The 27,698-nt window shown below is 41.3% G+C and overlaps 1 protein-coding gene across 1 annotated transcript in view; it reads left to right on the forward strand.

Annotated features, from left to right (window-relative positions):
* The first annotated feature begins 542 nt into the window (after positions 1-542).
* SOX8 (SRY-box transcription factor 8) overlaps positions 543-27,698 on the forward strand; it is a 36,024-nt gene continuing 8,868 nt past the window's right edge. The window contains exon 1 of the mRNA XM_032230930.1: positions 543-1,019. Within this exon, the coding sequence (XP_032086821.1) occupies positions 604-1,019 (416 nt within the window). The 5' untranslated portion in view covers positions 543-603. The remainder of the gene's footprint in view (positions 1,020-27,698) is intronic.

A 27,698-nucleotide genomic window follows, 5' to 3' on the forward strand; every position in this document is an offset into this window, starting at 1 on the left:
TAAACATTAAAAACGTTGAACATAGTGCAACGTAGCTTCATTGAGCTACGCAAACCCCTTCTCCAGGATAAGGCAATAATCCACGAAGGGGTATATCTTATATTTTATTTTATATATTTTATATTTCATTTCATTTTATATATTATATGTTTTATTTTATATATTATATGTTTTATTTTATATATTATATATTTTATTTTATTATTTATTTTATTTTTTCTTCTACTTTAGTTTTTTATTTTATTTTGTATTCTAATTTGATTTTACTATTTTATTATCTTTATTTTCAATCCCCGGGTCGCTTTAAGAACCGGTGGGGGAAGAACCGAAGCCCCGCCTTTTATGCAGAGTACCCCCTCCTCCGCTGGCCAATAGGAAAGAGGGAAGAGGCGGAGCGGGCTCGCCCCGCCGGGGAAGAAAGTCGCTGGCCGCGGCGAGTCGAAGCGTTTGGATCGAGCGGCGCATTCGGGCAGGTTGCGCGCTCCGGCAGTGGCGGCGGGTTCGATTCCCCTGGGCGCTCGGGAGCCGGGTAGTGGGATAAGGTACCCCTCCTCCGCGGCTGAGCCCGGATCTCCGGCTGCGCTGCGCTGCCCGGCGGCGCCAATGCTGAACATGAGCGAGGAGCAGGTCAAAGCCCTGGAGGCGCCGGGCAGCCCGGCCGGCACCGCCAGCTCCCTCTCGCACGTGGACTCGGACTCGGACGCACCTTCCTCGCCGGCCGGGTCGGAGGGTCCATCACCGGCTTCGGCGCCGCGATCCTCCAAGGGCGAGCCGGGGGACGTGGACGAGCGCTTCCCCGCCTGCATCCGGGACGCCGTCTCGCAGGTGCTGAAGGGCTACGACTGGAGCCTGGTGCCCATGCCGGTGCGGGGCAATGGGGCGCTGAAAGCCAAGCCGCACGTGAAGCGGCCCATGAACGCCTTCATGGTTTGGGCTCAAGCGGCGCGCAGGAAGCTGGCCGACCAGTACCCACATCTGCACAACGCCGAGCTCAGCAAGACGCTGGGCAAGCTCTGGCGGTGAGTGGCCCCACGCGGATCCTCCCACGGGCGGGAAGGGGCGGGCGGGCGGCCGACCGACCGACCGGGGACCCCCTTGGGTAGGATCGGGGTGGCGAGCGGCTGTACGCCCGGGAAGGCGGCTCACCTCGGTCGGTGGGTCTCCGCTGCTTCCCGCGGTTGCTGATTATTTAGTGCCTGATACAGACGACCATTTCTCCCGCTTGGGAGTTGACTCGACTTGCCGGTTGCGCGTTTGGGTGCGAGAGGAGCTGCGGTCGATCCGGTTGGGGCGTTTGTGCTTTCGCCGCTGTTCGGGGACTTTCTCCATCCGAAGCTTTTTGCAAGCGTTAAGAATCGGAGCTTAACCGACGGGATGCCTTGCACCCATTTTTTTGTTGCCGTTGCCGGCTAACAAGCCGTGTGTGTGTGTGGGGGGGGGGGGTCGGCTGTGGACGATGGGAGCTCCCTCCCCATCTTGTTGGGAAGCCCATGCGTCAGGAGGGGTGGCTCCCGGGGGATTGCGAGCCCTGGGCTCCCCTCCGGACGTAATAAGCCGAAGAAGGGGCGCAGCGGTCGCCCCGATGCGGGGTTGGGTTCCAGATGTTGAGACGATCAGCCCAGCAGGGCCTTCTTACCAGCATTATTCCCCCCCCCCAGCCGCCCCCAAAGCAGTGTCCTGGGGACCCTACCACAACTACTGACAGGAATAAAAAAATATAAATAGTTGATACAATTAAACATATATTTGCATGTTAGTATTAATCTAAAAATGCAGTAAAATGTAATAAATATGTTGCTGTATTTATATGATACAAGGTGCATTGAAGGGTTAACATATCCAGATTAGTATATGGGGCCCCTATGCTTACGGGGCCCACAGGTAAGTGCCCACCAGGCCCTTGCGTTGAGACATCCTGGATCAGCCTGGGGTCTCTTCATATTCTTCTGTTTGAATAAAATTGAAAAGCGATTCGGTTTTAATTGCTTTCTTAGCTGCAGCCAATTCCTGCCCCATTGAGTGTCAGTTTGAGGAAGGCACGGGAGCTGCATGTCGGAAGGCTGAAAAACTAGGCGCTCCCTTGGATTTCAGTGGACACCATGTTCAGACTCTGGAACGAGGGTTATGTAGTCCAGACATACAACCTGGCTCTTGTTTCCAAATATTGGCTTACAACATCCAAGCCTGGACGTGTTCTGGTTTTTCAGGGCTACTGTGGTGGTGGTGGGGCTTGCTAGAGCCTCTGGGATACCCCCCACCCCCTTTGTCTTTGAGGGATAAATCCTGAACTTAAGGAACACATGGATGGAATCAAAAGTGCAGCCAGGGTAATGAAGGACAGCTGGAAGGAAATGAAGGGTCAAATCAGGGACATTCCTGGAAGTTCAAAGGGATTGACTTATAAGTCCCCCCCCCATCCCACCCTGATCGGAGCCTTTGAGGCCACTGGGGAGTACCTGTTGGAAAGGTGGCTGTTTCTAGCCCTGGTGTCCCCTTGGTGTGTAAAATGCATTATTACTTGAATGGCCCCTGATTTTTTAAAGCTGGAAACATGGTGCATTATAAAACAAGGAGGGGGGGACTTTAGAAAGCATTCTTCCTTTTTAGCCTTATAAAGCAGTGATCACCAACCAGTGGTCCATGGACTGGTGGGTCTGTGAGAAAATTTTGGTGGTCCGCAGAAAAATTATTTGCATTTTTTATATTGCACTAAATACTATTTATCTTTTTAAACATTCATATTATTGGTCCGCGGGATTTAAAAAGATGAATTTAGTGGTCCCTGAGGTCCGAAAGGTTGGTGAGCCCTGTTATAAAGCATCACCCTGGTGCCAAATTCCTGGAATATTTCAGCATCTCACCTCTTAGTTCTGGGTGGTGAGATATGGATAGATATCCCACAAAGTAGGGTCAGTTTGGTGCTGTGTACGGAGAGCTGTGTTCCCATCCCTTCCCAGCTTGTTGCCAATCAAATGACAGTGTGAATAAACGTCAGTTTTATTTTATGGGGAAGAAGACCCCGAAGCCCTCAAAAGTGACCTTTGTGTCACAAGGTGTAAAATGTCATCTGAAAGAGATGCGACAAACTATGTTCTTAGCCGCAGGAATTAAAGCACACACGCGAATCGGTTTATGGCGCCTTAGAGACGAACAATTTTATGATCCTTTGAGCCCTTCTGGCTCATACGTCTTCTCTATCGCTTTTTAAAACAACTCTTTTCTTGTTGCCTCTGGAAGAAAATAAACCAATCAGCGGACGGTGGTCAGTTTTACTCAGAGAAAAAGGATACTTGAAAGTCCAACATATTTATTGTGGCAAAAGTTTGCATGGACTAGAACACGGTGCCCCCAGAAACTGATGCCTGGCTGCAATTTTTTTTTTCAGGTGCCACAAGACTTTCTTTGTTTTTCTGCAGCAAGCTCAGAGCAGCTGCCCCTCTGGAATTTTCTATTCGCTTGGCTTCCAAGGTTGGCTGCAAACCTCCATAAGCCTCTTGAGTTACAGGGAAGCCCGGTTGAGATTTTAAGTAGCACATTGGAATAGATCTATGTAGGGAGTAAAAGACATATTTACCATTGCCTGGTTCGTACTTTGCAGGCATAGGATACTGGCTGACCTATGAAAACCCAGGGGCGTTTATATTATATTTATATTTATATGTGTGTGTATGTATATGTATATGTATATAAATTTCTATTGATATAAGTTTTTAGAAGCTCACCCTTTTCCTAAACCTGGCACTCAGTTAGAAATTAGATTGAGTTGCCAGGTTTAGACAAATGATAATGAGCTAAGGTAAAGGTAAAGGTTCCCCTCGCACATATGTGCTAGTCATTCCTGACTCTAGGGGTGGTGCTCATCTCTGTTTCAAAGCCAAAGAGCCAGCTCTTTCCAAAGACGTCTCTGTGGTCATGTGGCCGGCATGAGTAAATGCTGAAGGGGCACGGAATGCTGTTACCTTCCCACCAAAGGTGGTCCCTATTTTTCTGCTTGCCTTTTTCACGTGCTTTAAAACTGCTAGATTGGTAGAAGCTGGGACAAGTAAAGGGAGCTCATTCTGTTACGTGGCGCTAGGGATTCGAACCACCAAACTGCCAACCTTTCTGATCGACAAGCTCAGTGTCTTAGCCACTGAGCCACTGTGTCCCTTTAATGAGCTAAAACCATCCCTAATAAATGAATGGGATAGTTAGAACTGTCATTTTGTTTTGTTCGTTTTCATTTCATTTCATTTTATTTTGCCTTATATAGAAAAGAGCAACAGTTTCAATGTCTATATAAACAGATTAGAGTTAATTTGAGCAAGCATCATCATCATATTCATTAGTAGTAATCATATAATAACATTGTATTCTCTTCATAATATGAATATTATTAATTATGGATACTAATTAATATTAATAATAAACATAATGTAATAAGCCCTCATAGTAAAGCTAAATCCTTCTCCTACAATTTTAAACACTTTAACTTCTGTTTCTATTAGTCAACTATTGATAGAATGAGTCCCATATTTCAAAATATTCCATGTCTTCCTTCTCTTTCATTTCAAGTGTTAATCTATCCATTTCTGCACATTCTAGTATTTTATTATTATTATTTTTTGGTGCATGAATCTCATTTTGGTGCAGTTCAGTCACAACCCTGTTCTGTTTCTTTCTCGAGCCACTGTCACTCAAGCACCATTAAAATTGAAAAGTCAAAGGCTTTTGTTATCCTCACTTTTTGAAACAAGATTTTGCTCTCAGTGTACATAAAAAGTAGATACATTCGTCACGAATCATAAGGTACAACATTTAATGATAGTCATAGAGTACAAATAAGCAATCAAATTATACTAGGAAACAATCAATATAAATTGCAAGGATACAAACAACAAGTTACAATCATACAGTCCTAAGTGGAAGGAGATGGGTGATAGGAACGATGAGAAGACGAATAGTAATAGTAATGCAGACTTTGTAAATAGTTTGACAGTATTGAGGGAATTATTTGTTTAGCAGATTCAAAATGAATAAATAGATATGGGGTATGCCACCAGTTTTCCCTAGGCCCAGGATTTCTGGTTAATGGTTTTTAATCCCTTTAATTTATTTTTTTACTGGGCTTTGCTATTATTCTTTTTTGTGTTATTTATATGCGTTTTCTTTTTAGTTTTAATTTTGTGAACTTCCCAGAGCCGCATATGTAAGACGGGCAGTTACATAAATAAAGCAAACAAATTGGAGAGTTAAAATAATTTTATTTGGCGTCAGGATAAGACCGGTTATAGGATTACAGTACCTCTGTCCACTCTCCTCATTTCCTTTGGTCTCAAACAAGCATGTTGCATGACTCCAGCTCTGGTGGGTTTTCTAATGCTCTATTTGTGGAGCATGATGTGCCGAGGCAGCCACATGGCCTGCTTGCACACTGCAGTTTAAGCTTGGCGTCTTGTCTGAATCCAGCCAATATTGCCATAAAGCCTCCACTGTCCCCCTGTTATTATGCGCGCATTATATCTCGCTTGACTCAGAGCAAAGCACGAGGCCACCCAGCAAGTTCACTGCTCGGAGGAGATTTCATTCCTTGCCTCACAGCTCCGTCCTAGAGACGGTTTGCTACCTGGTTCTGTTTTCTGCAGGGCAAAGAATTTGCAGAATTCTTTTTTCTGCAAGACATTTGCTAAGCCAATTTGATGACCTTCCATGCTATAGTTGTTAAGTGAATCATCACAGTTATTAAGGTAGTAACACAGTCCTTCAATGAATCTGGCTGCTGCATGAACTCTGTCAGAAGGTCACAAAAGGGAGTCAGTCATCTGACTCTGAGACTCTGCAACCGTCCTAAAGGTGAGTCAGTAGCCAAGTGTCCAAATTATGATCACATGACCATGGGAGTGCTACACTGGTTCTGAGCGTACAAAGTGGCCATAAAATCACTTTTTTGTCAATGCTGTTGTAAGTTTGAACAGCTGCTGTAAGTCGGGGACCATATGTACAGGGGTATTTGCCTCCAGTAAGATAGAGAAGGTTTGAATCAGAATAGAACATGGAAGTATAAATCTTTATTATGGTCAAAGACCAGCAATACACATTACTTTTTACCATATGTTAAAAGTACTGACCTTAAAATATAATTATAAAGTATTGATGTTAAAAGTGGATAATAACATACATGTTTTCAAATTGTTGGGGTCACTCCCTGGTTTACCTGGGTGCAAAACGGATCAGTATGGGAGTAAATACAATGGTCCAGAAATTGTTAGAGGTATGTCCAAATAATTGGTACAAGATGACAACTATACTTCTGTAACCAATTTTTTTCTTGTGGACATTGCAGCAAACAGAACTTTGCCATTGCAGACGTGGTAACCGGGTTTGTGTCCTGGAGGAGAAAGCCTACATAAAAATTGTCTGCCCTCCCTGGCAATCTCTCTAATAAGGGGAGAATATGTGCAGTGCAAACTCTGTATAGCTCACAGTGTAATAGAACACGTGAGATATCTTCCACTTCTCCTTTACCACATATACAAACCCGTTCTGCTATAGGTGTTCTCTTATACCTGCCCTGGAGGAGTGCTGAAGGAAGAATGTTAAATCTGGCTCTGAAGAAAGCTATTCTTTGTTTTGGGAAGATCAGGTCATTTAGATATCTTGCCGATTCCCACACATCCTGTTTGATTCTGTCTCTACTGTGGAGAGGCAACCTATTTAGCTCTTCTTGGAAATCCATAGAATAGAACATGGAAGGGATCTTGGGGGTCTTCTAGTCCAGCCCCCTGCTCAAGCAGGAGACCCTATACCATTTCAGACAAGTGACTGACCAGTCTCTTCTTGAAAACCTCCAGTGATGGAACATCCACGATTTCTGGTTAATGGTCCTCACTTTTAATAAGTTTCTTCTTAATTCCAGATTGCTTCTCTCTTTGGTAACTTTCCATCCATTGCTTCTTGCCTCTGGTGTTTTGGAAAATAAATTGACCCCCTCCTCTTTGTGGCAGCTTCTCAAATACTGGAAAACTATTGTCTCTCTCCCTAGTCCTTCTTTTCTCTGGACTAGCCAAACCCAAATCCAGCAACCGTTCTTCATATGTTTTATCCTCCAGGCCTTTAATCGTCTTAGTTGCTTGTCTCTGCACTTTTTCTAAAGTCTCAACATCTTTTTTGTAATGCAGTGGAAGCAAACTGCAGTATGCCAGGTGTGGCCTTACCAAGGCTTTATAAAGTGGTACTAATAGGTGGTCATTGCTTCTTTTATCCCAGTTCCGTACCCCCTTGGCCTTCATGTGGGAATTCAGGCAGGTCATCCCGGTCTGCAGTTTTCTCTTCCAGCCCTGGCTTGTGATTCCAGTGAAGCTGGGCTGCTCCCCGATCAGTAATGACCTCGTCCGGATATTGCACTGCGTGTCGAATGAGTCACAATCAGCTGCGTTTGCATGATATGCTAAGCCACAAGCCATGGTTTTTACAATCTGTGGTCAAGTACATACGAGAAGCCAACTCCCCCCCCCAACCCCAAAATACCAAATCATGTGATGGCTTAAGTGACACTTCTGAAATTAGTCAGTGAGAAATTCAGAGTGAAAAATATCCCCTGTTCATGTAGGACCCCCAACCTACAAATGCATCTGAAGATAGAATAGAATATAGAACAGAACAGAATAGAATAGAATAGAATAGAATAGAATAGAATTCTTTATTGGCCAAGTGTGATTGAACACTCAAGTAATTTATCTTTGGTGCAAATACTCTCTGTGTACATGTAAAAAAATAAAATAGAATAAATTCATTGAATCATAAGATACAACACTTAGTGATAATCATAGGTTACTAATAAGCAATCAAATCATGCTAGGAAACAAATAAAACAGTATAAATTTTAAAGATACAATTTATTTACAATAAATTGTAAAGAAACATCCCATTGCATAATAAACCCACACCTTCCTAGCAGTTACAAATCAAGAAATGCTTTTGGTAGAACCGCTTGCCCCGGAAGGCACCGGTTGTTGTGGGCAATGGAAAGTCTTTGTGCTTTGGGGCTGCATCTCCTTTGGGGGCATATTCAGCTCTTGCCAAAAGGGTGTGTTCTTTCCAAAGGTTAAAAAGGAAATTTTTCAGGAAGCTTTGTATTTTGCTGAATCTGATGCAGTATGCTAGAAGGCAATTCTAGACTCAAAGTGACCTTTTCATTGAGCCAAGAAATAAGCTTGCCCAGCTTAGAAGTGTGGGCCCTGGGAAATTTTCATATTCAGAAGATAGAGGAGTATTGCAATTTATTTTTGTGTTAAATTTATATTTACGGACAAAAAAATAAATAAAGGGAGATTAGTATGGATTTATTTCAAGCTGTTAGCTCTCATCACCTAGCCATACCCTTCAAGCTACTTTTATATTAGGTAGATGCATTAACCTCTAAGCCATGGGCTCTCCTGGCTTTGTCGGCTATACCAGGGGAGAGATTTATCAGGGCAACCTGGTCTACCCAAATATGGGAGGGAGCATCCGAAAATGGAAGCCATATGCTCCATCCCATATTTGAGTAGATCAGGTTGCCATGATTAAAAACACTCTAACTGCAACTCACTTTGGAGCAGAGGGACATCAGGTGTGAAATGAGTTTGAGTCCTTCCCGGCTCTCAAGTGCTCTCATGGTTTACTCAGCCATTACACACTGCAGAGAGAGAAAGAAGTGAAACAAGAGAAACTCTATCCAGTTCTGAACTCTTGTGTGGCAAGCTGGGGAAAGGGATGTGAGGCAGGACTGTTAGCAAGATAGAATGCAAATATTTTGTTGAAGCATTTGCAAAATAGATGCAGATGAATCTCTTCCAGGTTCCCGGGTGTGCCGTGTGAAGTCACGTACATACGACTCAAAAAAGAGTTTCCAAATCATGAGATATGAGACGTCTACTCTAGTGAAAAGAAGGACCAGGAGTGACATGATAGCAGTCTTCCAATATTTGAGGGGCTGCCACAAAGATGAGAGGGGTCAACTTATTTTCCAAAGCACCCAAAGGCAGGACAAGAAACAATAGATGGAAACTAACCAAGAAGAGAAGCAACCTGGAACTAAGGAGAAATTTCCTAACGGTGAGAGCAATCAACCAGTGGAACAGCTTGCCTTCAGAAGTTGTGGGTGCTCTATCACAAAAAAGAGACTGAGCAGCCATTTCTCTGAAATGGGTATAGACTCTTCTTGCTCGAGCAGGGGGTTGGACTAGATGACCTCTGAGGTTATCTTCCAACTCCTTTATTCTATGTTCTGTGAGATGCAACAGAGATTCCTCTCTGTTCTCGGCTGGTCAGATTCCCACATCTTAACCAAGATTCAGAAAAACTGGGAGAGGGGGAAACCCCTCCCAAAAGGTGGGGGGGGGCAAGAGGCTTGATTCCTGTTAGAATGCCTTACTGCAGGCTAATTCTGCTGATTGCCAGCAATTTGATCCTGAGTGGCTCAAGGGGAGTGGCCTTCCCTCCTTCTGAGGTCAATAAAACGAGGACCCAGATTGTCGGGGGCAAGAGGCTGACTCTGTAAATTGCTCAGAGAGGGCTGTAAAGCACTGTGAAGCGATATATAAGCCAAAGTGATCTTGCTCTTGCAATTTGGAGGACCAGAACTATTATCTTCAGTTGAAGGGAGGTTGAAATCAGTGGGTAGATGTAGCCTTGCAAAAGCCAGCTAACCTGTTTTTGAATCTGAAATGCTTGATGAGATCCTGCTTTCCATCATTCCCAAATTTGGAACACAGAAGAATAAATGACCTTGAGCTACCAGAAAGTGGACTCTGATTTTTAGGAGGAACAAAATCCAAACGGCAAAAAGAATTCCGCGTGATTCGGTTCCTTTTTGCTGGATATTTTGAAAAAAACTACTAGACAGCTATCAAATGGGGACATTTTAATTTGGGTCCTAAATTAACGTGTTCTTCAGACCCCAGGGACCCTTTTCAATGGCTAAGCTTCCCCCTGAGAGAAGATTCTTCTATACACAGTGTTTCCCTGAAAATAAGGTAGGGTCTTATTTTCTTTTGACCCCCAAAATAAGCGTTTGGCCTTATTTTCAGGGAGGTCTTATTATTTTTGAGGTGCAGGAGGCGATGAGTGTGATCACCTCATGGCTGCTGCTGTGCTGCAATATTTTCGGGGAGGGCTTATTTTGGGGGGAGGGCTTATTTTAGCGCATACACTCAAAAGCCTGATTGGGCTTATTATCCGGGAAGGTCTTATTTTCAGGGAAACAGGGTAGGTAGGTCTCGACTTACAACAGTCCATTTAGTGATCATTCCAAGTTGCAACGGCACTGAAAAAAGTGAATTATGACAATTTTTCACACTTACAACCACTGCAGCATCCCGTGGTCACATGATCAAAATACAGCCATTTGGCAACTGACTCACATTTATGATGGTTGCAGTGTCCAGTGCAGTGTTGTGACCTTCTGACAAAGTCACTGGGGGGGGAGCCAGATTTGCTTAACAACCATGTTATTAACAACTGCAGTGATTAACAACCGTGGCAAGAAAGGACGAAAGATGGGGCAAAGCTCACCGAACCAACATTTCATTTAGCAACATAAATGTTGGGCTCTCTTGTGGTCGTAAGTCCAGGTCTACTTTGTATATTTTTCTCAGAATAGGCCTCATTGACCTTAGTCAGGCTTACTGCCGCGTTGAGAAGATGGGAACTTCAGTTTTGGGGAAACGAAAACAAATTTGTGGCTGACCAAAGGCAACAAAATAAGAAGAACAGAAGTTGCAAGTATTTTCCCTTATAGAAGCTACTTTTTGCAATTTCTGGAGGAATACTTGAAGCTGCTGAAATGCATCGGGGGGGGGGGGGAGTTTTGGGCCACTGTGTTTTAAGGCAGGCTGTGAAGGCCAAACTCCCTTTGAAATAAACGTATGTTTTATCCCTTGCATAGAAATGTTATAAATATAAACAAATAGGTTTAAAAATAGTTTCTATCCTTGAGCTGTCAGACTCTGAAACACAACCATAATCATTCCATGCACAGGCGGAAACGTATGAGTACCGGTAGTTTTTCTTCTTCTTTCTTTTTCTTTTTCCTAATTACTTGCATAGGGATTATTCTTTATACTATTTAGGTTGTTTGTATTTTTTGTCATGAATTGCACCAGTGAGGCTAAAACCAATTTCATTGTATAACTAGAACAGAACAGAACAGAACAGAACAGAACAGAATTCTTTATTGGCTAAGTGTGATTGGACACGCAAGCAATTTGTCTTTGGTGTAGATGCTCTCAGTGTACATAAAAAGACAAGATACATTTGTCAAGCATCATAAGGCACAACACTTAACGATAGTCATAGTGTACAAATAAACAATCAGGAAACAATCAATATCAATATAAATTGTAAGGATACAAGCAATAAAGTTATAGTCCTGCAGTCATAAGTGGGAGGAGATGGGTGATAGGAACGATGAGAAGACTAATAGTAATAGTAATGTAGCCTTAGTGAATAGTTTGACAGTGTTGAGGGAATTATTTGTTTAGCAGAGTGATGGCATTCGGGGAAAAACTATCCTTGTGTCTAGTTGTCTTGGTGTGCAATGCTCTATAGCTTTGTTTTGAGGGTCGGAGTTGAAACAATTTATGTCCAGGATGTGAGGGATCTGCAGATATTTTCACGGCCCTCTTTTTGACTTGTGCAATATACAGGTCCTCAATGGAAGGCAGGTTGGTAGCCATTGTTTTTTCTGCAGTTCTGATTATCCTCTGAAGTTTGTACATGATGTAACATGACAATAAAGCCTATACAGACTAAGTGTGTGTAGAGTAGATCCTCTAATGGGGAGAAATTTATTTGGGAAGCTGACATGCACTCCAACGCCTTTTTAGTGATGCTGATGGCTCTTCGGAGAGAACTATCTCTTCCTCTCCCTCCCCTTCTCTGTTCCTATCCACAGTCAGAATATGCTTCAGAATATTTATATTGGGTCATTACAGTTCAATCTTTCACAGCCGGACACCTCACAAATATTTGAGATGTGGGTTTTTTGCAATCCTCAGCCAGCGTGGGACCTTAAAAATCAACACAACCAGAAAGCACCGGATTGGAGAGAGAGCTATAGCAAGAAATGGGATACAAAACCAAAGAGATGCCTCTTGGCTTTTTTCCAGCAAGTACAAATTGATGTAGGATCGTAGTCAAAAAGTGTTTTATTTTATTTTTTATTTTTCCATTGAATTAAAGAGTGAATATATCCAACCCTAATTTGTTTTTTTAAATGAATCTGAAACAACGTGGCTCTTTTTACAAATGGTGTGTTTGTGTGTGTGTGAGAGAGAGAGGAGGGGGGAAGAGAGATATGGTGTTTATGGGGATGGAAACTCCCTTTCTGAATGTGCGTTTTGTCATTTCTGTGCTGGTCACCCACTCACAAATCCTTAGTCAATGAAGTTATTACTGCATAAGAGAAACTCTGACATTCAAGTCTCTATACAATTACTGTGTGGTTTCGAGGTATTACTGCTTCGGAAAGGAAGGTGGTGCAGAGTGGTGAGGACAGCACAAAAGATTATTGGAGGTTCGCTTCCTTCTATCCAGACATGCCATGTAAGTCATGCTTGAGCAGGGTCCAAAGGATGGTCTGGGACACCACACGTCGTCTTCATAACCACTCAATTTCATTGAGGGCCACATTAGGGTTTTGTTTTACCTGGGGGGGGCGTGGCCAGGGTGGGCATGGCCAGCTTGACGTCATTCCTGTCGGGGGCGCCTGTGGAGGCCCGAGTGCTCTGCCAGTAAAAACAGGCTCCTGGGCTCTGCTTTTGGCTGCACCGGCTTCCTACAACCCTCTGCCAGCAAAAACAAAGCTCTCAAGGGCTGCATGTGGCCCTCTGTTTTTGCTGACAGAGGCCCCGCGGACTGGCCCTTCACTGTTTCAGGGGTGGCCCGCGGGCCAGATCTAAGCACTCAGTGGGCTGGATCAGGCCCCTGGGCCTTGGTTTTGACACCCCTGTCATGGGTTGCCCACACTACGATAGATGGCATTATCCAGAGATGCATATTTGTTTATATATTACTGCATATTTGTTTATATAAGTCATTCTAGTTTAAGGTGATTTAATAAAATTGCTGGCCTCGCTTTTCAGAACATCCATTGATCCATTTGTTATTTCAGTGGGCTATCATTTGTTAAAAGAAACATAACATGTATATGTTATGTGTGTGTGTGTAATTATAATGATGATGATGTTTGTACGTTTGTATGCTAACACCTTGGATGCCTAGAGAGCACACTGCTCAACATAGAAAGGAAGACTATGATATAAAAGAATAAAAAATATTTTATAAAAAAAAGAGCTTTCAAAAGGCATTTTGAGATGAAGCACATACAGAAAACAGATTTTCCCTTGCCCCAGGAATCAGAATGAAATGGGGGGTCATTTAAGAACTTTTCTCCCACATATGAAGAACAATTGGGTAGATTAGTCTAGAGAAAAGAAGGACCAGGGGTGACACAATAGCAGTGTTCCAGTATTTGAGGGGCTGCCACAAAGAAGAGGGAGTCAAGCTATTTTACAAAGAATCAGAAAGCAAGACAAGAAAAAAATGAATGGAAACTAATCTAGGAGAAAAGCAACCTCGAAATAAGGAGAAATTTCCTAATGGAACAATTAACCAGTGGAACAGCTTTGCCTTCAGAAGTTGTGGGGGCTCCATCAGTGGAAGCTTTTAAGAAGAGATTGGACGGCCACTTGTGGGAAAGGGGTGGAGCGGTTAGACTAGAAGACCTCCAAGGTCCCTTCCAACTTTATTCTGTTATTCCCTTTTGCCTCATCTGCTCCAACCTTTACATTCTTCGCATCCTTCACATTCTATTCTATACAATTGAATTGAAAACCCGGAGATTGCACTAATATTGCACAACATTTAATAGAACTCCAATACTTTGGCCACCTAATGAGAAGGAAGGACTCCCTGGAGAAGAACCTCATACTGGGAAAGACTGAGGGCAAAAGAAGAAGGGGACGACAGAGAAAGAGGTGGCTGGATGGAGTCACTGAAGCAGTCGGTGTGAGCTTAAATCACAGTTTGGGGGATGGTAGAGGACAGGAAGGCCTGGAGGAACATTGTCCATGGGGTTGCGATGGATCGGACACGACTTTGCAACTAACTACAACAACTGATATGAACTTATGGAAATCAACTGTTCAGTTGTATTTCATCTGTTATTTTATTTGCCTGTTGTAAAAAAGACCCAACAGTTTCCTGGAAAGGATAGTTAAATGTAAATTTTATAGTCAAAGAACGATACATCCCAGATGCTGGTGTTTTTCAGATATTTTAACAGCAACTTTTTTTACATAGCCTTGTTGCCTTCTAACCCTAACAGTGCGATTTTTGCATGTGTCTCGGTTGTGACCTCTGCAGACTCATTGGGTTTATTGCTGAGTAGATATGTGAAAAGACTTAATTGCAAAGCTGTTCAAAAATGTATGGCTTCAATTACTGAATGAATACAATGCAACATAGAACAAGAGAGTTGGAGGGGGCCTTGGAGGTCTTCTATCCCACCTCCTCCTCGAGCAGGAGACCCTATATCATTTAGACAAATGGCTCTCCAGTCTCTTCTTAAAAACTGCAAGTGTTGCAGCATCCACAACGAGTCAAGTCGTTCCACGGGTTAGTTCTTATATATCCTCATGTACTTGGCAACTGGTTCATAGTTATGACAGTCCCCAGGTCATGTTATCCCTTTGGGTGACCTTCTGACAAGCAAAGTCAGTGGGGAAGCAGAGTTCGCTTAACAATCATCTTAATTCACAACTGTGCCAGAGAAGGCCACTTATCTGAAATGGTATAGGTCTAGGATGGCAAACCTTTTCGGCACTGAGTGCCCAAACTAGAACATGGGTGCATGCATGCGTTTGTGTGCTTGAAACCTGAAGACCAGGTAGCCTGCATGTACATGTGCACCACCTAGCTAGTCTTCGGGTTTTCGGCACAGACACATGTGCATGCACGCATGTTCCAGTTTGGGTACTTGGTGCCAAAAAGATTCACCATCAATGGTATGGGTTCTCCTGCTTGAGCAGGGGCTGGACTAGAAGACCTTCCAGCTTATTCATTCTGATTCATTGTCAGGAAATTTCTCCTTAGTTCTCGGTTGCTCCTTTCCTTAATTAGTTTCTATCCATTGCTCCTCTTCTTGCTTTCTGGTGCTTTGGAAAATAGCTTGACCCCCTCTTCTCTATCACAATCCCTCAAATATTGGAAGACTGCTATCATGTCTCCCCTAGTCCTTCTTTCACTAGATCAGATATACCTAATTCCTGCAAACGTTGTTGGCTGAACATGTTGGCTGAATGTAGCATTTTCATTTCAGTTCGGTCATCCAGAAACAAATCCAAAGTTTTATATGAACAGGAGAAATAACAGAGATAGAAAAATGTTAGCAAGCATGATTTTTTAAAAGCCTAACTTACAGATGTTTCCATTTACGTATATCATTTGTACTTTGGAAAAGATTAAAAATAATGTCTAGTGCTAATGTTCTTTGAGGGGGAGCATTATAATAATAATCTATAATGTCTGTCTGTCTGTCTGTCTGTCTGTCTGTCTGTCTGTCTATCTATCTATCTATCTATCTATCTATCTATCTATCTATCTATCTATCTAAAAGGCTGTGTGGTTCAGGCGAACTGTAGCATTTTTTACTACCAGTTTGGGCCAACCGGCCTGAACTGATAGCATGTCACCCCTCCAACTCGCCCTCCCGCATGAAGTCGATTGTCAAAAGGAATGGGAAAGGTTTTTTGGGGTTTATTTTTAAACCTTTAAAGTGGGTAGTTTTCTTGAAAGACTTTGGGGATTTTCCAAGGTCTGCCAAAAGGTGAAGAAAACATGCTTGTGGCTCAATTTTATATTTACCGACAAAGAAATAAAGGGAGTTATTTAAATATAAATGACACAAAAATAGTTTGTCGCAAAAGCAACTGCCTGCAATGGCTCCTGGATTGGGGCTGAAAGGCAAAAGCAGAAGCAGTATGCTCCATCCCATAATTGGGTGGACCAGGTTGCCCAGATGACACCGTGCTGGTGGCTCTGTGGGCTCCCTGCAAAGGCCCCAGGTGGACCGCTGCATTATAGTTGCACTGGGTAATATATAAATAGGGCAAGCGAGATATTTCTGTGGCATATTTGTGGAGGATAACAGCATGATACACTTTGATTCAGAATTAGTTCGGTTCAGGGCAGAGAAGAGCAATAAATATGATAAGGAATCTGGGGGCCTAAACCATATGATAAACAGTTAAGGAAACTAGGTATGTTTAGCCTAAAGAAGAGAAGGACTAGGGCAGGGATGTCAAACTCAAGGCCCTTGGGCTGAATTCGCCCCATAGGTTGCTTAACTCTCGTCCGCAGGGCCACCCTGGAAACAGCAAAGGACCCACCCACAATGCCAGCAAAAATGGAGCTGGGGAGGGCCGCATGAGCTCTGTTTTTGCTGGCAAAGGGCTAGCAAAGCAAACTAAGAGCAAAATGAAAGTAGAAATGTATCCCCCTTTTGCATGTGAGCATGCAGGAAGGGACAGGAAAGGAGAAAGGGAAAGACAAAGAAAAAGAAGGAAAGATGGGAAAGAGAGCAAGGAAGGAAAACTAAGGGGGGGGGAAGGAAAAAGACGATAAGAGAAAAGAAGGGATGGGAAGGGAAGAAAGAAAGGAAGGAGATTATAATGAGAGGGAGGGAAGTCCTCCCTTAGCATTTGGCCACCACAGGTGCCCCTGACATGAGTGACGTTGAGCTGACCACGCCCATCCTGGCTATGCCCACCCTGGCCACACCCACCTGAAGTCAAACAGAAGCCTAATGCGTCCATCAATGAAATTGAGTTTGACACCCCTGGACACATGATAGCATTTTCCAATTCTAGAAGGGTTTCACATGGGGTGGGGTGGAGTGGAGTGTCCATTTACACTCCCATAGCATCTGAGGACGTGACAAGAAGCAATGGATGGAAGCTCACCAGAGGAAGATCCAATCTGGAAATAATAAGGAATTTCCTGACAGGAACAACAATTAATCAACTGAACAGCTGCTGGAGTATTGGGTGCTCCATTGCTGATGGGGTTTTTTTAAAGAAGAAAAGACTGGGCAAGCTTTTGTCTGGGATGGAATAAGGACTCTTGCCTTGGTCAGAGGGTTGGACCAAAAGACCTCCTCCTAGCCCTATGATTCTATTTCCATTTCCACCCATTGAGAAGCGATTTACTTTCATGTGTTGATGTCCGGAAGAGAAAATAGAGTTCATGTCCCAGGACTCACTCTGAAGCACATCCTTATTCATTTAATGGGCCTTGCTGAAAAATGTAAACTGAAGGTTGTGTTCTTGTGGTTCTCAAGTCCAAAACAACCTGTGCTGAGATCAGTCAGTTCTGCTGCTGCTAAGTAAATAACTACAGAATTTTGCAGTATTGGAGCCAAGCCAGTTTCTCTCAGGCTTAGGTTTTGACATTTGAAAGGTAACCAGTAATCTCTCTCTCTTTCTTTTAAAGAGAAACAGAAGTTCTTTGGTTTTCTATTGCAGTATTTTTAGGGTCTAGGTAGTGTGGGAAGCCCCCCCCCCCAGAATGAACTATTTGGGGAAATATTAAAAAGAAGCAGAATAAAATATTTCCCCAAAGGGAGAAATGGAGAAATGTTCTTAAGGGAAGCAGAAACCAGTCCCAGTCGCCCTGCCCCAAGCAGAAACTGAGGAGGCCAGCTTATAGAAATGCAGATTTGGTAATCCATTCAGAAAGACTAGATCAGACAGAAACTCCAGATAACAAAAAGTTGAGAAAATTAGCTCAAATACCTAGGACAGGGATGACTAACCTTTTTTCGGACCGAGTGCCCAAAGCGTAAATGCGTATGCACATTCCTGAACCCCCAAATTGCAATGCGCATGCACACCCTGCATGTGCCCTGCCCCCATGTGCATGCATGGGTGCCCCCCCCACATACACACACCACCCATATGCACCCTACTTCCCGCGCATGCGTGGCAGACACCTGAAGACCAGCCAGCTAGCCAGCGGGAGGCACACGCGCATGCACAGCGGAGCTGAAGTGGGGTGATGGATCGTGTCAGAGACCTAGGATTTGCATTTCCCCTTTTGCCTGTAGAGCCAGCCATGACCCTAGATGACCCCATAGGAATCCAGAAGGTTTAAAACTAGGTATAAATTCCATTTTGTCAGCTGTCCCAGAATTGTATGTGGTTGATAGTTCTGCTTCATCAATAAACTAACTTTCTCTAATTAGTTGTCTTTTTATAGTTCATTATTATCTCCACCATCAGTATTCTCCACTCCTCATTTCCAAATATTTGATTTGATTGTATTGTCCTTTTAATATATAATGCTAACCCTCTTTTGCTTTGGTCGGCCAATACCGTGTATAAATTGCCTAATTTTGCATGTTCCAAAAATATTTTATGCTGCTTTCTAATATGTACTTCCTGTAAGCATATAATGTCCAGTTTTAATTTCTCTAATTTATTGAATATTCTTCTTTTTATTGTCGAATTTATTCCATTTATATTGATAGAAATTATTTTTATCTCTTTTTCCATGTCTTACTTATTTGTAGGTTTAGTTGATCTAGTCATTCTTATCTCCCTTTTTTCTTTCATCTCCTTTGCTCTTGCCCCTTCTCTTAATGCTTTTTCTTCCTGCTCTTTCATTGCCTCTTTTTGATCTTTCTCCTTGACTTCCCCCCTCTTTTCTCATCCTCTTTTCCTCCTGCAGTCCTATATATTGTTCATAAAATAACTGCCTTCTCTAGGGAGTCCAATCTGTGTCTTTGTTCTTGCCAGGTTACCAAGATCCCTTCTGGCCCAAGCCATCCGAAACTCACTCCCTTTTTAATCAAAATCTTGGTCAGGAAGTGGTATTAGGTTTAGGTTTAGGTTTATTCGATTTATATGCTTTTCTTATATGTCTTACCTTCCTTGGCACTTGCTTCAACATCTTTCTCCCAGCTTGGAATTGAACCAGGTGGATATTTCTTCCAACAGTAGGACACTTCACCACAGCCAACCTGCAATGACCAACTTGCCTTGGCACAACTCGCTGCTGGACAGGAGTCATACTAACCTCAAAGAAATGATGGAGTAGAATCATTAAAGGATGCAAAAGGAAGGACAAAATGAAATGCAAATGACAAAAATTAAAATAGTTTTAAAAATTATTTCAAATAATTAAATGGAATTGTTGAATTGTCCCATGGCATGTGGGTCGCAGCAAGTTGGCCACAGTGAGTTGGCTGTGATGAGTTGGACTCTCTTTTTTGGTATTTTTATGGGTTATTCCTTTATAAAGGAAAACATTTATCTTGAACATTTCATAAACATTAAAAACTGTATTAAAAACATTTAAAGCATAGGAAATGTGAAAAAGGCTCATTAGTTCAAATTTTTATATTTGGATTCTGTCCTTTCTTTTTTAATTCATAAACATTTTGAAAACAGTGTATTGTCAGGGTATATATCATTTACAAAAGAAAAATAAATAGAAAACAAAACAAAATATTAACATATATACTAATAACAATAGTAATAACATAATAGAATAGTTTTGGCTCAATTTCTTCTTTATATTAGGTTATTCCTAATTCTGTAAGTTATATTAGCATATTTATAATTATGAACCATCTTTATATTTGATTCATATATAGCAATAATCCTTCTTCAGATAATTTCTACATCTTATTTCTAACCCCTTGTAAACTCTGTTCCATGTTAAGTAATATTCTGCGTCTTCTTTGTCCTTTATTTTTAATATCAATCTTTCTATCTCTGCACAGTCTAATATTTTCCGAATTACATCCTCATCTGATGGAGTGTTCTCATTTTTCCAATGTTGTGCAAATACAATCCTTGCTGCTGTCAGTACCTGCAAAACTAAATATATAGTCCCTTTATCATATTCCTCCAGCATTATACCCAACAAAAATATTTCTGGTTTCAGATCTATATGTTGCTTTGTCATCTTTTCCAACTATGTATTTTCTTCCAATATTTTCTTGCTTTCAGAATAGAATAGAATTCTGGAGACTTCCGGGGAGGGGCTTGCTGATGGAAGCTGCTCATTACAGCTCCCGAATCCCTGGTCGCGTTATCTGTCGTATGATCAATCCATCAGATGTCTGACAGTTTGTTTACCTTATTCTTCAGGCAAAGAAGATAAGGTGAGCCGTTCTGCTGAGCAAAGTGCCATCCAACCCTCGCAGTTTGTGTCTGGGAGGGGGGGAAGGCCAGCTGAGGGCAGAATTGTCTCTGTGCCGGGAATTCCAGCTGCGATTTGCAGTGCGAAGCAAACTCTCTCTTCCTCAGAACAAAACTTGATTTATTGAGTCCAAGGCAAGCAGGACTGGTACACGTGAGCCCTTAATTGTTTGTTTAAATCTTAGCTTCATCTTTACAAGAACTTCTTCCGATATCTTAACTATTAAAGAGACAGTTAAAATGGCGCCGAGTTCGCCGAGCTCGCCAAGCTGCTTTGCAACACTGTTTATGTTTTGAATTTCTATGGAGTTTTAAAACTTCAAAGGAAAGGAGTGATTTATCACTTCACTTCACAGCTGTATAATTGGCCAGCAGAGTTTTATTGATTGGTTGAAGAAGAAACTTGGAATGGCCTCTAAGCCAAATCTTACTCTAAAGATTCCCCCCCCCGGCTCCTAAAGGCTCTGGCACATCGCCCGCACCTGGCACAAAACTGCAGTCTCTGCCTCCTACTCCTCCTATAGGTGAGCCACTAATGAAAGAATTCTTCCTGAAGGAGCTGGTTGAGGCTTTTAATACTCAGGCAATTACGGTGGAAACAAAATTCAAAGAACTCAAAGAAGGGCTCAAAGAAGAAATATCCGTGGCGCATAAAGATCTGTCTGATAAACTTGAGACCCGGGTTCAAAAAATCAGAGATGATATGCTGAGGATTGTAAGTTTATTGACAGAACATGTTTCCGGAATTGAAGACAGACTAGATGATCTTAATGACGCCAATACTAATTTGGTATCAAAAACAGAGGTGGTGCAACAAAAAGTTGAAAATGCTGAAAAAGAAATTATTATGATACAGTATAGACAAATGGAACTGGCACTAAGAGTAAGGGGTTTGCGTGAAAACAAGCAGGAAAACTTGAAACAGATTCTTTCAGAAGTGTTTGATAGCCTGATGGGAAGACCAGGGGGTAACTTTGATTGGCAAATTGATAAAATTTACCGCGCTAATTCTTGGCTGGCGAAGCAGAAGCAGCTTCCACGGGACATTGTGATATATTTTACTACAAGAGACATGAGGAATATGATATTACAAGAGTCTTATAAAACCAAGCTTCAAATTGGGGGTCAGGAACTGACCGTTCTGAAAGAGATACCACCTCAAATGCTAAGATCCAAAAAAGACTATGCTTTTTTAGTTGAAGAGCTTAGAAATCGCCAGCTACAGTTCAGATGGGACGCACCATTTGGCCTAGCACTCACATTCGAGGGGCAAAGATATCATCTTAATTCTGTATGGAAAGCTCGAGATTTTTACCATAATATTTTGAAGGCAGGACATCCCGCACCATCTGGACCTAGAGGAAGAGAACAAGAAGGACAAGACAGACAACAAACTACACAATTACCAAATAAGATGGATCATCTTTCTCTCTTAGAAGCACAAGGAGCCATGGAACAAAGACCAAACCGTATGATTACCAGATGAATGGATCAACAATAAAAAATACAACAATCCCAACAATCACCTGCCATTGGTCAAGAAGCTACAGTAACCAGTTTAGAAGTAGTGGGAGGAGCCAGACCAAAGGTTAAACTTCAGGATATCCAGGAGGCTCTAAAAAAAGCTTCAGAAAACCAAAGATGACAACTAAGCTTTTAACATGGAACGTCAACGGATTTGAACTCTTCACAGAAGAGAAAGAAAATATTCCACTATCTTAAACAGTTCAAGAATGATATAATTTGCTTGCAAGAAACTCATATCAGATCAACTGATCAAAAATATTTGATCAATACAAGATTTGGTCAACACTTTATAGCTTCTGCTATGGAGAAGAAAAATGGTATAGTTATATACTTAAAAAAAGACATGAAAGCTGAATTAATCGAAGCAGATCCCCACGGAAGATATATTGCAATAGATCTGCTATTAGAAGGGAAAAGGACATTGATATTGGGAATATATGCTCCCAACCAACAACAAGATGGATTTTATAGAAAACTTCATGCCAAATTAGTACAGTGGGATTATAGGTCTTGCATACTACTGGGTGACTGGAACGGTGTTGTGGACACTAAGAAAGATAAGAAGGTTTCTCGCCCAAATACTCAAATGCGAGCAAAACTACCTAAGTCCTTTTTCGATATGATGGATGACTTTGAATTGAGAGATATTTGGTGAGAAAGAAATGCAGAAGAACATGACTTTACCTTTTTCTCTGATAGACATCAATCCTTTTCTAGGATTGATTTTATATTAATTACTAACGATTTGCTTTCCAGGGTGAAGAAGACAAAGATCTCAGCTAGAGTTTTATCAGATCACAATCCAGTTTGGATGGAGTTGGGAGGGGTGACACAAGCAAGAAAGTCTTGGAGATTGAATGAAAATTTATTCAGATATGAAAAGTACATTAATGAATGTAAAAAACTGCTAACAGAATACTTTGTTTTTAATATGAGTAAGGGCACACCTATGGAAATTGTATGGGAGTAAGTAAAGCGTATATGAGAGGAGTTTTGATAAATATAAATAGATTACATAGACATAAACAAGGGGTAAAACGAACAGAACTGGAACATGAAATCAGGAAGAAAGAGCAAGAGTTAACTTTAAAACCAGGAGATACAAAGATTAAAGAAGCAATTACCATATTAAAGGAACAATTTAACATGTTGATCTCAGACCAGGTAGCCACTAGTCTGTTATACACAAAACATAATACCTTTTGTAATGCAAATAAATCTGGCAGATAGATAGCATATCAGATTAGGAAAAAACAAAATTCTTGAAACATAACTAAATTGCTCTATAGAGGGAAGGAAGTGTTCCAACAGGATGAGATTCAAAAGGCCTTCCGGGAATTTTTTACAGAGCTGTATAAGGGTGATAAAATTAACGGCCTAGATATAGAGAGATACTTGGACAAAGAAAAAATACCCATAGTTAAAGAAGAGCAGAGGCAAAAATTGAATCAACCAATACCTTCAGGGGAAATTCTGCAGGTAATTAAGCAGTTAAAAGCAGGGAAGGCACCTGGCACAGATGGCTTGACAGCGGCTTACTATAAAAATCTACAATTAGAAATGGTAGAACCTCTTAAGGAATTATTTAATAAGATTCAAACGGAAGGTAAGGTACCCCCATCTTGGAAGACAGCTTTTATATCCCTGATACCTAAAGAAGACCAAGATATTACTCAACCAAAAAACTATAGACCTATCTCATTACTTAATGTAATTATAAAATCTTTACTAAAATACTAGCAAATAGGTTAATGTTGGTTATTCAACAATTGATTCACAGTGATCAAACAGGTTTTATTCAAGGGAGACAAATGAGAAGTAACGTAAGATTAATTATTAATGCACTAGAATACTTGGGAAAGAACAATCAAATTCCTGCCGTGTTCATATTTCTGGATGCTGAGAAAGCCTTTGATCGAGTTAATTGGCAATTCCTGTTGAAAACACTGCAAAAAATGCAAATAGGAGAAAATTTCTTACAATCAATCAAAGCAATATATCAACAGCAAACAGCTCAAATTATAGTCAATGGAAGTTTAACAGACTCTTTTCAAATTGGAAAAGGTACAAGACAGGGTTGTCCCTTGTCTCCACTACTGTTTATTATAACTTTGGAAATACTGCTGAACAAAATACGGGGCTTGGAGGGTCTAAAGGGAACTAAGATTAGGCAGCAAGAATATAGAGTGCGTGCTTTTGCGGATGACTTGGTTATAATATTAGATCAACCGCAGGAATCTAGTATGATCTTAATGAATACAATTAACCAATATGGTCAAGTGTCTGGCTTTAAAATAAATATAGGGAAAACAAAAATACTAGCTATAAATATGAATACTAAACAAAAGGAAGAACTAGGAGGAATGATAGGATGTGAAACAGTTAAGAAGGTCAAATACTTGGGAATTAATATTTCAACCTCAAATGGGAAATTATATAAGTACAATTATGAACCACTTTGGCATAGTATACAGACAGAGATGAAAAAATGGGACAAGTTGCAGTTATCTTTGCTGGGAAGAATAGCAGCAGTGAAAATGAATATTTTACCTAAATTTTTATTTCTTTTCCAAATGCTACCTATACTTAAAAAAGATGCAAACCTGCTCGAATGGCTGAAGGGTATTAATAAATTTGTATGGGCAGGAAAGAAGCCAAGAGTAAAGCTAAAAATAATGCAAGATGTGCGTGAGAGGGGAGGTTTGAAATTACCCAACCTAAAATTATATTATGATGCAGTAGTATTATCTGTAATTAGTGATTGGATTGACTTAACTAATGATAGGATACTTAATATCGAGGGACATGATTTGGTATATGGCTGGCATGCTTACCTGTTATACAACAAAAAAGTGGACAAAAACTTTAAAAGTCATATTTTAAGGAATGCTTTACTGCGGGTTTGGAAAAAATATCAATACAAATTAAATGACAAGATACCCATGTGGGCAATTCCTAGACACGCAATAGAGAATATGAACATAGCACAAAAACAGGATATAATTACTTACAGACAGCTTCTTACCCTAGAAAGGGGTGTATTACAATTAAAATCCTTAGATGTATTAAAAGAGGAAAGGGTAATTCAAACATGGTTCCAGTATGGACAGCTACAGGCCAGGTGGAAAACAGATCAAAAAATTGGTTTCATGCAAGTCGAGGATAATTTATTTAAACAAATAAGAGATCAAAGTTTAATGCATATAAAGAGGATATACAATGTATTAGTACAGATGGATTCCGAAACAGAACTAGTTAAAGATTGTATGATAAAGTGGGCTCAAAATATTAAAGAACCAATAATGTTGGATACATGGGAAAGAATCTGGGTAAGAAATGTAAAATTTACACAAGCCCAAAATCTGAGAGAAAATTTTTACAAGATGTTCTATAGATGGCATTTAGATCCTAAAAAGTTGGCTTCTATGTATCCGAATTTACAACCCAAATGCTGGAGATGTGGTTCTCTTGATCCTAAAAAGTTGGCTTCTATGTATCCGAATTTACAACCCAAATGCTGGAGATGTGGTTCTCTTGATGCTACATATTTCCACATATGGTGGACTTGCCAACAGGTTAAGGCATTTTGGATAAAAATATGGTGGATTATGCAAAATGTTCTTTAAAAAAGGATAAAGTTTACTCCTCAGTTATTTTTGTTAGGTATAATTACCGACTGTACAGCGGTAGAGATTAACTTGATTTTGCATTTAATAACTGCAGCAAGACTGTTGGTGGCGCAATACTGGAAGAAGGAAGACTTGCCTACAATTCAAGAATATATTATTATGATGACTATGATCATGATTTATCACATAGCTTTATATGCAACTGAGTGCTTATGCGCCAAAGACAAATTCCTTGTGTGTCCAATCACACTTGGCCAATAAAAAATTCTATCCTATCCTATCCTATCCTATTCTATCCTATCCTATCCTATTCCATTCCACTCTATTCTACTCTTCTTTAATTCTTACATTACATTATTATTCTATTCTATTCTATTCTATTCCACTCCACTCCACTCTCTCTTCTCTAATTCTTACATGACATTATTCTTCTCTACTCTACTCTGATATTGACAAGAGAGGTGCTAATATGTCAGCCTTATGAGGTAATGTCAGCTGCCATCTTACGGTGAAAGAGCTGCAAACTACATGGCTAATAGTTCATAAGACATTGGATGGAGCCAGAGAAACATATAAGAAGTACACTGACAAGAAGAGGTCCCCTCAGAAAATAATTTGAAATAGGGGGTGAAGTTTTTTTGTATCTACAGTCTAGAACAATCCTTGAGAAAGCTGGGAGCAAAATTTGTGGATCCTTTCCCCATTGTAAGAATTATCAACCCAATCACAGTAGAACTTAAATGACCAAAAATCCTTAAGAGGATACATCCTGTCTTCCATTGTAGTCAGCTTAAACCAGCAAAAACCTCTCTGTTACGGCCACTGGCAGATGCCCCTCCTCCTCCTGATCTCATTAAGGGTGAGCAATACTTTGAAGTGAAGGAAATATTGAACCCGCGTATCTATGGATGCAAATGCCAATACCTTGCTTCATCTGATTGGTTTGTGTTTGTGGTCAGCGATGGGAGGCAGCTAAGGAAGGGAAAAGTTGAACATAGGAATTTTGGCATGTGATTCTCAGTTGTGGCTATGCATTACTGCCACGGTGGTGCAGTGGTTAGAGTGCAGTACTGCAGGCTACTTCTGCTGACTGCCAGCTGCCTGCAATTTGGCAGTTCCAATCTCACCAGGCTCAAGGTTGACTCAGCCTTCCATCCTTCCGAGGTGGGTAAAAGGAGGACCCAAATTGTTGTGTGTGTGTGGGGAAATGCTGACTCTGTAAACCGCTTAGAGAGGGCTGGAAAGCACAGTGAAGTGCTATATAAGTCTAAGTGCTATTGCTATTACTCTTGACTTCATTACTATTTAGAGGTTTATGCTGTGACAGATCTGACCGGTAGGCCAAACAGTAAGGAGGGCCAGATGAGCTAATTCTGATTTATTTGTAAAGTTACTGTATTTTCGGAGTATAAGATGCACCCCCCTAAAAGAGGCTGAAAATTTAGGTGCATCTTATACTCCGAATGTAGCTTTTTTGAAGCTTTCTTCCAGCCCTAATGAGGTTGAGCAAAGCTATCTTCCAAGTGTTGCTGCTTTTCTCATTGCTGCTCCCTCCGATGATCAGCTGTGCTTTAGAAGCTTTAGAAGCTTCCCCCCCCCCCATCCCTAATAGAGGCACTAGCAAGTGAAGCAATCTTCCAGACTTTCTTTTTTATTTATTTTTATTTGGTTTGTCAAAAATGTACAAGGTAACATGGACATGAACAAAGGAAATGAGTACAAATGGGGACAGTAGGACAGGGACGGTAGGCACACTAGTGCGCTTATGCATGCCCCCTTTACGGACCTCTTAGGAATGGGGTGAGGTCCTCGATGAACAGTTTCAGGTTGAAGCTATGGGTGGGTTTGAGGATGTAACAACGGAGTCAGGTAGAACATTCCAGGTGTTGACTACTGTTGCTGAAGTCGTATTTTCTGCAATCGAGTTTGGAGCAATTTACCTTGAGTTTGAATCTATTGTTTACCCATATATTATTACAGTTGAAGTAGTTGTTGACACGTAAGACATTGTAACAGATAATTTCTATACTTCGGTCAGAACGTAGGGGGTGTAGTTCAAGATTGTCCAAGCTCAAAATTTTGAGCCTGGTGGCATAAGGGTTCTATTGTGAGCAGAGGAGTGGAGGACTCGTGAAATACTTCTGGACCCGCTCAATTGTGTTAATGTCCGATATACAGTGAAGATTCCAGACAGAAGAGCTGTATTTGAGAATTGGTCTGGCAAAGGTTTTGCATGCTCTAGTTAGCAGTGCAGTGTTACTGGAGAAGAAGCTTTGCAAAATTAGGTTAACAACTCTTAATGCCTTTTTGGCAATGC

This window comes from Thamnophis elegans, chromosome 14, assembly GCF_009769535.1.
Source record: "Thamnophis elegans isolate rThaEle1 chromosome 14, rThaEle1.pri, whole genome shotgun sequence".
NCBI classification, from domain to species: Eukaryota; Metazoa; Chordata; class Lepidosauria; order Squamata; family Colubridae; genus Thamnophis; species Thamnophis elegans.